General features: G+C 36.3%; 2 protein-coding genes across 2 annotated transcripts in view; one reads left to right on the forward strand and one right to left on the reverse strand.

Annotated features, from left to right (window-relative positions):
- TMC1 (transmembrane channel like 1) overlaps positions 1-776 on the reverse strand; it is a 184,152-nt gene extending 183,376 nt beyond the window's left edge. Inside the window, exon 1 of the mRNA XM_073022220.1 lies at positions 723-776. Coding sequence (XP_072878321.1) covers positions 723-776 — 54 coding nt within the window. The remainder of the gene's footprint in view (positions 1-722) is intronic.
- Positions 775-1,329, forward strand: LOC103219583 (small ribosomal subunit protein uS10-like). Its single transcript, XM_073022169.1, has one exon. The coding sequence runs from the start codon at positions 775-777 to the stop codon at positions 1,126-1,128; it is 354 nt and encodes a 117-aa protein (XP_072878270.1). The 3' UTR covers positions 1,129-1,329.
- Positions 1,330-13,140: the final 11,811 nt, after the last annotated feature.

Consider the following 13,140-nt stretch of genomic DNA (forward strand, 5'->3'; position numbering starts at 1 on the left):
ATAGCTTAGGCTGTCAACCAGTCAGAGGAGAAAGACCTCCTATCTCACAGAACATGAGACCCTTCAGAGGGCTGTTTCCTAGATCAAAGTAGCCCTGCTCTGAACTCACCCTAACGAATCTTAAAAGCAAAACTCAAAAGCCATCCAGCTAATTCCAAGAAACTTATCTGCATCCCACGGGGGAAAAAAAAAGAAATCCCACAATATTTAAAGGAATACAGAAAAATCCAGGACACAAAAATGTAAAATTCATCATGTCCAATTGTAAATGAAGTTTACTTTTATAAATTTATTTTGATAAAAAAAAATACCAAGTAAGCAAAGTAGGGAAAATATTGCCTTCCAACCAGAATAGTAATCAAATCAATCAATAGAAATAGATCTAGTAATTTCACAGATAGAATTAGCAGATAACAACAGTAAAACAATTGTTATAAGTATACCCCAAATGTTTAAGACGATGAGAAAAACAAAAAACGTTTTCAAATACAAATCAAACTCTGCAGCTAGAAAATACAACATTTGAAATGAGACACATACTGGATAGGATAAACTTTAGATTAGATATTGGCCCAAAAAAAGACCACCAAACTTGAAGACAGATTTTACCCAAAGTGAAACAGAAGGAAATTAAGATTTTAAAACATGAAACACCTCTTTGAGGAAGACGTGGTCGTAGGTGGTGCGGAGCTCCGATCCGCCCACACCTGCTCCTGACTCACCGCTGTTAGCGCTCGTTGCCGAAGAAGTCGGTCAGGAAGCCGCGCAACAGCCATGGCTTTTAAGGATACCGGAAAAACAACCATGGAGCAGGAGTTGGCAATTCACCGAATTCGAATCACTCTAACAAGCTGCAACGTAAAATCCCTGGAGAAGGTGGGTGCTGACTTGATCAGAGGAGCAAAGGAAAAGAATCTCAAAGTGAAAAGACCAGTTCGAATGCTTACTAATCACTACAAAAAAAAAAAACGCCCATGTGGTGAAGGTTCTAAGTTATGGGATCGTTTCCAGATGAGAATCCACAAGAGACTCATTGACTTGTACAGCCCTTCTGAGATTGTTAAGCAGATTACTTCCATCAGTATTGAGCCAGGAGTTGAGATGGAAGTCACCATTGTAGACGTTTAAGTCAACTATTTTAATAAATTAATTACCAGTTGGAAACTTAAAAAAAAAATGAAACAAGCATCAGTAATCTTTTGAATGATATTAAGAAGTCTAGGATATTTGTAATTGGAGTCTCAGAAGGGAGGGTCAGAAAAAAATGAGAAAATATGGCACAAAGATAAGAATGGTCACAAAGTACTCATCAGAAACTATGGAAGACAGAAATTCTTAAAGCACTGAAAAGGGACTAGCAACCTGTAATTGTACGTACTGTATTAGTCCATTCTCATGCTGCTATGAAGAAATACATGAGACTGGGTAATTTATAAAGGAAAGAGGTTTAATTGACTCACAGTTCAGCATGGCTGGGGAGACCTCAGGAAACTTACAATCATGGCAGAAGGTGAAGGGGAAACAGGCACCTTCTTCACAAGGTGGCAGAAAGGAGAAGTGCAAGCAGGTGAAATGCCAGATGCTTATAAAACCATCGGATCTCATGAGACTCACTCATTATTAGGAGAACAGCACAAGAGGAATAGTCCTCATGATCCAATTACCTCCATTTGGTCCCCCACCTTGACAGGGGGATCATGTCCCCATGACATGGGGATCATGGGGATTACAATTCAAAGTGAGATTTGGATGGAGACACGGAACCAAACCATATCATATGTCCATCAAAAAACTTCTTTCAAAAATTAACTAAAGGCTTTTTCAGACATACAAAAGTTCAGAGAACCATTGCCAACAGATCTGTGCTACAAAAAAATACTAAAGGTAGTTACTCAGGCAGAAGGAAAATTATACCAGATAGAAATTTGGAACTGAAATATGGAAGAAAAAAACAATAAAAATGGCAAATACATGAAAAAATATGAAAGATTTTTTTCTTATTTTTAAAAATCTCTTTTTAAGATAATTTAATATTTAAACCAAAAGTAATAATGATAGATTGTAGAGTTTCTAGTATATATGGAATAAAATGCATGAAAACAATAGCACCAAGTACAGGATGGGGAACTGATATTTTTACCACTGTAAGGTTTCTAAAACATATGTAAGGGGTATACCATTATTTGATGATAGACTGTGATAAGTTAAAGATTTATATTGTAAACCCACTAAAATGGAACAACAAAAAATTTATAGATAATATCCCAGTAGTGAAGATAGAATAAAATAAAAAATACTTAATCTAAAGGAAGAAAAGAGAATGAAGAACGAAGAATAGATGGAGACAAAAGAAGATATAAAAACATGTTAAACATCATTAGTCATTAGAGAAATGCAAACTAAAACCACAATGAAGTACCACTACACATCTTCTCAAAAGGCTAAAATCTAAAAGATTCACTCTTAATTCCAGGTTTTGATGAGGATGAGGATCAACTGGAAATCTCATACGCTGCTGATGAAAATGCAAAATTATATATTGCTACTTTGGAAAATCATTTGGCAGTTTCTTATGAAGTTAATCAAACACTTACCATACAACCCAGCAATTCCAATCCAAACATTCACACAGATTCTATTCAAATGTTCATAGCAGCTTTATTCGTAACAGCCCCAAATATAAAACAACTGGAATGTCCATTCACAGACAAATGGATAAACTGTGAACCATGTATACAATAGAATACTACTCAGCAATAAAAAGAAACAAATTATTGATACACCCAGCAATGTGGATGAATCTTTTTTTTCTCATTTCATACATTCCTGTTAAGCATTCTTTTTATTTTATTTTATTTATTTTTTTATTATTATACTTTAAGTTCTAGGGTACATGTGCATAACATACAGGTTTGTTACATATGTATACTTGTGCCATGTTGGTGTGCTACACCCATCAACTCGTCAGCACCCATCAATTCATCATTTACATCAGGTATGACTCCCAGTGCAATCCCTCCCCTCCCTATAATAGGCCCTGGTGTGTGATGTTCCCCTTCCCGAGTCCAAGTGATCTCATTGTTCAGTTCCCACCTATGAGTGAGAACATGCAGTGTTTGGTTTTCTGTTCTTGTGATAGTTTGCTGAGAATGATGGTTTCCAGCTGCATCCATGTCCTTACAAAGGACACAAACTCATCCTTTTTTATGGCTGCATAGTATTCCATGGTGTATATGTGCCACATTTTCTTGTGGATGAATCTTAAAAGCACCATACTAAATGTAAGAAGCCAGGCACGAAACAGTTCTTACTGTACGTTTCCATTAAAATGAAATTCTAGAATATGCAAACTAATCTACACTGACAAAAAGCAGACAAGCAATTGCTTGGATCTAGAGGTAGAGTATATGGGTGGTGGGGTGTAGAGACGGAGGGAATGTGTGGATTTATTCCAAGAAGGCGTGAGGAAACATTTTGAGGTGGCGGAAATCTTTATCATGATTTTTATAATGCATATACATTTGTCAAAACTTGTCAAATTGTCATTTTAAATGTACATAGTATATTGTGCCTAAAGTATACTAAGGCTGATTTTTAAAGTGGGATGAAAGAAAGGGAAATAAAGTAGTGTCAACATTTTATCAGTCAAAGGAATAGCATAATGCTTTTGAGATTCATCCACATTGTTAGATGTATCAATAATTTGTTTCTTTTTGTTGTTGAATAGCATCCTATGGTATGTAAGTTTCCCAGGTTTTTTGTGCCTGTCTATTCACCTGTTGATGTTCATCAGTCATTACTGACGAACATTTCAAACCCAAGGAGTGCTGCCACTTCAGAGGAATCCTGAAAGCACAAACCAGGTTAGGAACAAATGTGTCAATGTTCCTAATTTTCATAGGCTCTCTATAGCTTGCATAGCAATGTGCCTGACTCTGGTTTTGTTTCAATAATTGTTCTGTACTTCCCCCAAACACATTAATCTATAAACGCTTTGAGAGAAGGGACTCTGTCACATCACCTTCTTCCCAGAGCACTTAAAAAGAACAAAACAAGGCTGAGTGCAGTGGCTCATGCCTATAATCCCAGCACTTTGGGACGCTGAGACTCACAGATCACCTGAGGTCGGGAGTTCGAGACCAGCCTGACCTACATGGAGAAACCCCATCTCTACTAAAAATACAAAATTAGCCAGCCGTGGTGGCACATGCCTGTAATCCCAGCTACTCAGGAGGCTGAGGCAGGAGAATCGCTTGAACCCAGGAGGCGGAGGTTGCAGTGAGCCAAGATTATGCCATTGCACTCCAGCCTGGGCAACAAGAGTGAAACTCCATCTCAAAAAAAAAAAAAAGGAAGGAAAAAACAAATTGTTTGCTGAATGAGCTGTGATCAGATGAATAAATGAGTTAATAAAGTGAATTTCTATGAGAATTTGTAATCCCAACACATTGATATATAAACTATTTATTTATTGTAGGAAATGCTATCTATTAATCTTTATATATAGTAAAACATTATTCAAGTACCACAAATGTATAACTTTGAAGAATTTGTATAAGGCTTATCTTTATATTGTTGAAAAAAAAAATTTATATGGCCAAAGAGAGTATAGCAACATGGTAATGATTGCCACCTTTATTTTGTATGTCAATTCCAAGTTTAGAAATGGCTTTCACAAGCATTATCCCAATTAAGTGCTATTTTACCAATAGGCAGTTTCTACTTAAAAAAAAAAAAAAAAAAATTACAGAATCTATTGATACATTGAAGGAAAATTTCAAAGGGCTTTTTCTAGCTAATATGTAGTTAACCTGCTTCAAATTATGATGAGACAAAGACAGAGAGAGCTCTCAATACAATTAAATTTTAAATTACAATTCAGAATTGTCATCATTTGTACAAATGTTCCCGTGGTTGGTCCGCATTGCAGGTTATTTCTTTGCAACACACTAAGGTTCTTAACTGATCCCGCCCTCCCTCTGGTAACTCTCTACTCCCTTAGCTTCTCCTCTCATCTCACTGGCCCATCCTTTTGTTTCTTCCATGGGTTTATCCTCCTCCACCCACCTCTAAATGCTGAAGTTATTCAGGGTGCCATTACTAGCTATCTTCCCTTGTTATTCTATATGCTTTCCCTAGGAAGCCACATGATTTTAGAAACTTTAACTCACAGATAATGACAAAATCAGTATCACCAACATCCACCTCTCTCCTATGCTACAGCAAACATCTTGCAAATAATCAAGCCATATCCCAAACACACCTTTTCTGCTGCCTTCCTGTTTTATTTATTATCATTTCCTTCTACTCAGATATACAAATGGCCCAACAAGCCTATGGAAAAATGTTCAGCATCACTACTTATCAGGGAAACGCAAATCAAAACCACAGTGGGATACCACCTCACTCCTGCAACAATGGTCATAATCAAAAAAAAGAAAAATGTTGTCGTGAATATGATGAAAAGAGAACACTTTTACACTGTTGGTGGGAATGTAAAACTAGTACAATCACTATGGAAAACTGTGGAGATTCCTTAAAGAACTAAAAGTAGATCTACCATTTGATCCAGCAATCCCACTGGGTAGCTACCCAGAGGAAAAGGAGTCATTATGTGAAAAAAATACTTGCACACACATGTTTATAGCAGCACAATTTGCAATTGCAAAAATATGGAACCAGCCCAAATGCCCATCTATCAACAAGTAGATAAAGAAAATGTAGGACATATATATGTACCATGGAATAGTACTTAGCCATAAAAAAGTAATAAAATAATGGCATTCACAGCAACCTGAATAGAATTGGAGACTATTATTCTAAGTGATGCAGCTCAGAAATGGAAAACCAAACATCATATGTTCTCACTCATAATTGGGAGCTAAATTATGAGGACCCAAAGGCGTAAGAATGGTACAATGGACTTTGGAGAGTCAAGCAAAAGGGTGGGAAGGGGGTGAGGGATAAGAGACTAACATTGGGTATAGAGTACACTGCTCAGGTGATGGGTGCACCAAAATCTCCGAAATCACCACTAAAGAACTTATTCATGTAACCAAACACCACCTGTTCCCCAAAAACTTACTGAAATTTTAAAAATAAAAATAAAAATAATTTCCCTTCTACTCGACTGACCAAGTTAGAAACTTGGGAGTCATTCTTAATACCTTCTTATCCCTCATCTTCTCACATTCAATCTCACCAAATACTAGCATTTCTACGTATCAAATGTTTATTTAGAGTTTTTTCTTTCTGTATCAGACAGAGACACCATGTACATCATCAAATTCCCTTGAATGTTCCCTTCCTTTCTATGGCTCCACCCAAATCCCAGCCCCAACCAAACACTTTCCCTTGAAGTGGCAAGCCTGCAGCAGAGTGGACAACCTGCAATCACAGAGATTTTAGGGCCTGTGCCACTTCCAGATTTGGCTAAAACATCGCACCATGGAGTGTGGAATCTAGGATCTTACAGCAATGCCATGTTGAAGGAACTTGATAACACAACTAAAAAGTGTGTTGTGTTGACTCTCCATGGAGTGAAAACAGCATACAGGAGGTTATCCAGGCAGATAAATTTGCCTTGCTTCATCTCTTCATGGGCTACCTCCAAGTCCACAGATTTCCTTGTGTTCTGTGCAGAGTATTTCAACAATCTGAGCAATGGACTTGTTCTGTCCCAACTGGATAAAGAAAATGTGATACACACACACACACACACACACACACACACATATATACCATGAAATACCATGCAGCCATAAAAAAAGAATGAGATTACGTCTTATGTGGGAACATGGATGGAGCTGGAGGACATTATCCTTAGCCAACTAATGCAGAAACAGACAACCAAATACGACGTTTTCATTTATAAGTACGATAATGATAAGCACTTTTGAACACAAAGAAGGAAACAACAGACACTGGGGTCTATGTGAGCGGGGAGGATAGGATGACGGAGGAGAGGAGAAAAGATACCTACACTATTGGGTTCTGGGCATACATACCTGGGTGATGAAATAATATGCAAAACAAACCCCCATGACACATGTTTACCTATGTAACAAACCTTCATATGTACTCCCAAGCCTAAAATAAAAGTTTCAAAAAAGTTATTTTTTGAATAACTTATTCTGTCCCTTCATAGCTTGTCGAAAGCCATCATAGTAAGGCATCACTTGTCCTTCCTTTACCTCTAGTCATCACGGTGACTCATCACTGAACATTGTACAGAACCTGGCACATAATGGACACTCAATAATGGAGCTATTGTTATGATACTGTGACATTATGTAAACCATACCAGGCAAGTCTATCATTTTTTTCCATTCTTATGAAGCCCAAGTATTGTCTTAAAATCTTCATTTGCTTTGTATTTATTGATTTTTATCCATTTTATTATGTAGAAACCAAATATAACTCTCATATAAAAAGTTTGGAAGAGAATACCCAAATGTTGATAATGATATTTTTGTGGTGGGATTCTGTATTTCCATCAGTGCAGCATTTCGTATATTTTCTCTAAAGTTTACATATTTTCCGCAACAAGATATATTACATTCATAATTAAAATCAAACTATTAAACTTGAAAATACCTGCTATGTGAGTGCAATAAGGTTAATAAATGATAAATAATATGCAGCACTAATAAACAGCAGGAATAATCCATTCTAATTTGACTTGCTTAATGAGATGGTTGGCATTTAAGATAGCCTGAGCAGATTTATTACAAGTTTTTGTAAAAATTATTGGGCACTTAAAAAGTTTGCCAACACTATAACTACCTAAAATAGCCTGAGGAACTTGAAGATCCCAGGGTTGAGGAAAATGCTAAGGTCTTGAAATCTACCATCTTCCATAAGATTTGAATCCTGTTCTTACTAATGAAAAACCACCCCACCCTATTAAGAGCTAATATGAAACTTTGGGTCATTTCCAATAGCTTCTTTGGAAAGATGTGTAGAGCCTCATACGAAGTGGTTGTTTTGTTTGTGTTTTTTCAAAAGCAATGGCTTTCTCAATAATGATGTTCTCCAGGTGTTTAAAGTTAATAAAATGAGCATATTAAATAGGATACTACTCAGATTCCCAAGATACGGGTCTGAAGCTGGATGGCTTTACTAGATTATCTCTAAATGAGGTCTCTGTTTCCACTTTCCATTCTAAGATTAAATAAGCAAGCTAACAAAATGACTGATAGTGAGATTATCTGGACTAGACAGTCTATACAGAAAAGCAAATGTGTGTGTTCAGGTTTTTCCTATTTGAAAATTCTGCCAGTTTGTCTTCAGGAAACTGAAATGTTGTTGAAAATAGATCCAAGTGTACGCTACATAAATGTCACAGAATGACTGATGAATGAACATGCCACACATTATCCATGTAGTACTGAAAATGCACCCTATGGCAAGTCACAGCAAGCAAAAATGTGTTTTATCACATTGCTCGTTCCTTCACATAAATATCCTACAACAATGGGGCTTGATGTCTCCTTTCTCTGCTATCCCTGCCTTTACCTGCTTCCTCTTCTTCTCAACTTTACTTAATTTAGAACTTTGCTTAATTCATAAACGGAAGTAGAACAAGTCCCCTTTCAAAAGCTGTCTCACATACCAATCTGACAATAAGTCACTGCTGTGGAATAAAGCCCGCATTTGAGTTGCTATGCTGAAATCTCAGTGCATTTTCCTTTCCTCCATTGTCTTCCTGAATGAAAGCAAGGTCAATTTTAGCACTTACCAGTTGGTGAAATCATTCATCCATAAAAGAGAAGAAGGTGGAGAGATAGTAAACCCTTCTCAATTTCTCAGAAAACAAAGGGAAACTACCCACAGGAAAAAAAAAAAGAAAAAATGAAAGAGGGAAAGCCCCAAAAGAGGGAACAAAAATTGTAAAACAAACTTCTCAAAGTTTTCAAATACCTTTATACCTCTCAGAAAGACATAGTGTCCTACAGACAGTCTTGATTTTGTAAATACCTTTTTTGGGTGGCATCCTGGGGGTGTCCTGTCAGAAGGTCTCAGTGGCTGGCTGGTTTGGAGAGGGATTGCAGGATGAAGGGACAAATATTTCAGGTTTGATCTAGCACATCCACACAGTTCTGCCTGCCACTGAAAGTGCTCCCCTGGTGCCATTTCACCGTCTGAAACTTAAGAAGGTACTAATTTCCTCACCATTAAATTTTCACGAATGTTTAGTTTGCCATTTAAGGGATGGAGTACTCAGGTCAAAGGGGTTGTATTTGGGGCTCATGTTTGGAATAAAACTAAAGTGATCATATAAGTCCTGTTCGGAGCAAAGCTGGCTTCATCCCATCTGCCTGTGCTTTCCTGCCTCCTTTTTAATGCCTTCCATTCTATGGTTTTATCCTAATTACATATATTGAGGCCACTGTAAGTGAGTGCACTCTTAGAAAGGTGAGAAACACCAGCCACTAAGTGTGCTTGGTAAATTAAATGGGTTAGTAAAGAAGATACTCCTGCACTTGGCATTGGGGTTTAAGCAGCAAAGCTATAGCACATTCAACATAGCAATCAATTTCCAGTGAGGGGAAACTTGGGGACATGGTATTTATTTTTTCCACTTTTCTGAAAGTAAAACTTGCAATATGAAGAAAGTGCTATTTTTCTGAGGAAGTATAACATTTTTTTTCTTTCTATTGAAACTTCTTATAGGAAGGTAGTAATCTTTGATTTGGAATGATAAAAAAAAGATTTCCATCAGTGAAAAGAAAGGGACAAAAAGCACAAATTGTAATGGTGCAGAAAAGGCTGCCTTTTTGAGAGTAAGCACGCTGGCATTCTCTGGTTACTTGGGTGATAGCAAGCATAGCTGCACTAACCTAGGCAAGAGGAAGCAATGTTTTGAAATGGATCCTGGTGGCACATTTATATTGGAGCAGCTTTTGACTACACAAATCAATGTGTGCACATATCTGACCCTTCTAGAATATACAGACTAGCCCATAGCCAAGACAGTATGGAGCACACCCTAAATTATGTCTCAAAATAAATCTCTGTAAGGGTGATGTTCACCTGGTTTTTCCCTATTCTAGATACTGGATTTTAACTGAAATAGTAAGACAGAAGACAGTTGATACAAGTATTTACATGTAAGATATCCAGAGTACTTAATTAACTTGGGGACTTACAAAGAGATAAAGTTTTGTCGCAAATTATTGAATCTGTAATTTAGAGCAAGAACAACATGTAATTTGATTTATATTAACTATAAACATACAAAATAACTCTAAATACTATTATAACAAAAACCATGAGAAAATTAACAAAAGATGTTTTGCAAGACTCATATTCAGAAGATTATGAAAACAATACTAAAGAAACTGAAGACAATTATAAAAGAGGAATAGATGTATTAAATTACATTAAAATAAAAAAATCTATTCATTAAAAGAGGTTTCAAAGAAAACTAAAAAACATGGTAAGAGATATTTGCCACTGACAGAGCACTTTCTTTTCTCCTTTTTTTTTTTTTTTTTTTTTGAGATAGAGTCTCGCTCTGTCACCCAGGCTAGAGTGCAGTGGCGCGATCTCAGCTCACTGCAACCTCCACCTCCTAGGTTCAAGCAATTCTCCTGCCTCAGCCTCCAGAGAAGCTGGAATTACAGGTACCTGCCACCATATCTGGCTAATTTTTGTATTTTCAGTAAAGACGGAGTTTCACCATGTTGGCCAGTTTGGTCTCGAACTCCTGACCTCATGTAATTCACCCGCCTCAGCCTCCCAAAGTGCTGGGATTACAGGCATTAACCACCATGCCCAGCCCGACAGAACACTTTCTAAAAGATTAATATCAAAAATAAAGAATTGCTACATTATAACAAGGAAAGGACAAGCACACCTACAGGAAAAAAATGGCAAAAGTTTTGAACAGACACTTCATGTGTTAGGATATAAAATGGCCCATCGGAGGTTGCAGTGAGCCGAGATGGTGCCACTGCACTCCAGCCTGTAGGACAGGGTGAGACTCCACCTCAAAAACAATAAAATAAAATAAAATAAAATAAAATAAAATAAAATAAAATAAAATAAGCCTGTAACCCAATAAAAGATGATCAAAAACATGAACAGTAATATCATAAAAGAAGGAAAAATATAGCCCATAAACATAAGAAAAAAGGTCCAATCTCTTCGGAGTAAATGGAAATCAAGACCACTACAGGTATGGGCATGCATTTTCATGCATTTTTTTCTGGCAAAATTAGTAAGTCTGAAAATAGCAAATGTTGAAGAATGAAGATGATTAGAATCTCTCGTATATGGCTAATAGGAGTATAACTTAGCCACTTTGGAAAACGATCCAGCAATATCCTGTAAAAAGTAGAGCTTTTGCTAAACTATGACTCAGAATATTTAATACTAAGATTATTACAATAAACTTGCACCTGTGTACGAGGTGGCACATATGATTTATATTAGTAGCACTGTTCGTAATAGAATAACAATAACAAAAACTTTGCAAAATATGATCATTGGTATATAGATATGTAAATCATGCAATAGTCACAAACATATAAATCATAGACTATAATTTTAGAATATTCATAAAACAGAGTGTGATATAGCAGTAAATGTAAATAACTTGATAAGCTGATTCCAAAGCCTATATATATGAGAGGACTTCAAAAATTTTGTGGAAAAATATAATTAGACGATTAAAATGAAAAATATAAACTTTATTTCTCAATATAAGCTCCATCGAGTTTAAGACACTTTTGTAAGCAATGATACCAGCCAAATAGTACATTCCTTAAGAAATGAAGATCCTGGGAATTGAACTATGGAGGCTTTTTTCCATTATTAACTAAGGAAAAATGGGTGCCCTTTAAAGATTATTTTAAGATTAGAAAACAAAAAGTCAGAAGGAACCAAATCAAGACTGTAAGGTGGATGTCTAATGATTTCCCATTGAAACTCTTGCAAAATTGAGCTTCTTTGGTGAGAGCTTGTTTCGTGACAATGAACAGGAACATTGTCACGGTGGAGAAGGACTCTGTGGTGAGACTTTTCCAGACCTTTTTCTGCTAACGCTTTGACTTTCTCAAAACACTCCTATAATAAAAGATATTATTGTTCTTTGACCCTCCAGAAAGTCAAGAAAAGTGCCTTGAACATCCAAAAACCTGTTGCCATGATCTTTGCTCTTGACTGGTCTGCTCTTACTTTGACTGGGCCACTTCCACCTCTTGGTACCATTGTTTTGATTGTGCTTTGGCTTCAGGGTCATACTGATAAGCCATGTTTCATCTCCTATTACTGTTCTTTTGAGAAATCTTTCTGGGCCTTGATCCCACTTGTTTAAAATTTCCGTCAGAAGCTCTACTCTTGTCTGGAGCTGATCTGGGCACAATGGTTTTGGCACCCATAGAGTGGAAACCTCAGTCAATTTTAATTTTTCAGTCAGAATTGTGTAAGCTGAGCCAGTTGAGATGTATATGGTGGTGGCTATTATTTGTGCTGTTAATCATCAGTGCTCTTCAATTAACACACAAACAAGATGAATTTTTTTCCTATCAATTAATGTGAATGGCCTGCTGCTGTGGGCTTCGACTTCAACATCAAATCATCTGTTCTTAAAATAAGTTATCCATTTGATAATGTGACATTTTCCTTATAAATTTTTCATAAAGCATCTGTGATTTTACCCTTTTTTCACTCACGCTTCACAATAAATTTGATATTTGTTCTTCCTTCAATTTTATCAGAATTCGTGTTTTCTAATGGGGGCTGTTTTTAAATTGATGATTTATCCTTTTCAGTGCCTCAAACTAGCTCCTGTTCACACATATTATAACAAGTTAGTACACATTTACTTTGATGCAAAAGAATTTTGAAAATTTTTAAATTCCATACCTTTTTTTCATAATACACATTTTCCATGTAGTTTTTGATTAATGCAAATTACTTGGAATAGGAAAATGCAACCTTGAAAAGGAAAAAGATAGCAGACTTTTATTACCTAACTTTAAGACTTTATTAACTACAGTTATCAGGATAACTATCAGTTACCACGATATAGAATTATTCTATATCTTGTCTACAGTGATTGTCACACTAATGCACAGGTGTCTGTCAAAACTCATAGAACTGTACACTTAAAGGGCGAATTTATTACATCTG

Source organism: Chlorocebus sabaeus, chromosome 12 (assembly GCF_047675955.1).
Source record: "Chlorocebus sabaeus isolate Y175 chromosome 12, mChlSab1.0.hap1, whole genome shotgun sequence".
Taxonomy (NCBI): Eukaryota; Metazoa; Chordata; class Mammalia; order Primates; family Cercopithecidae; genus Chlorocebus; species Chlorocebus sabaeus.

Excerpts from the sequence above, each read along its gene's own strand:
- LOC103219583 (XM_073022169.1), top strand. The coding sequence starts at position 775 with ATGGCTTTTAAGGATACCGGAAAAACAACCATGGAGCAGGAGTTGGCA.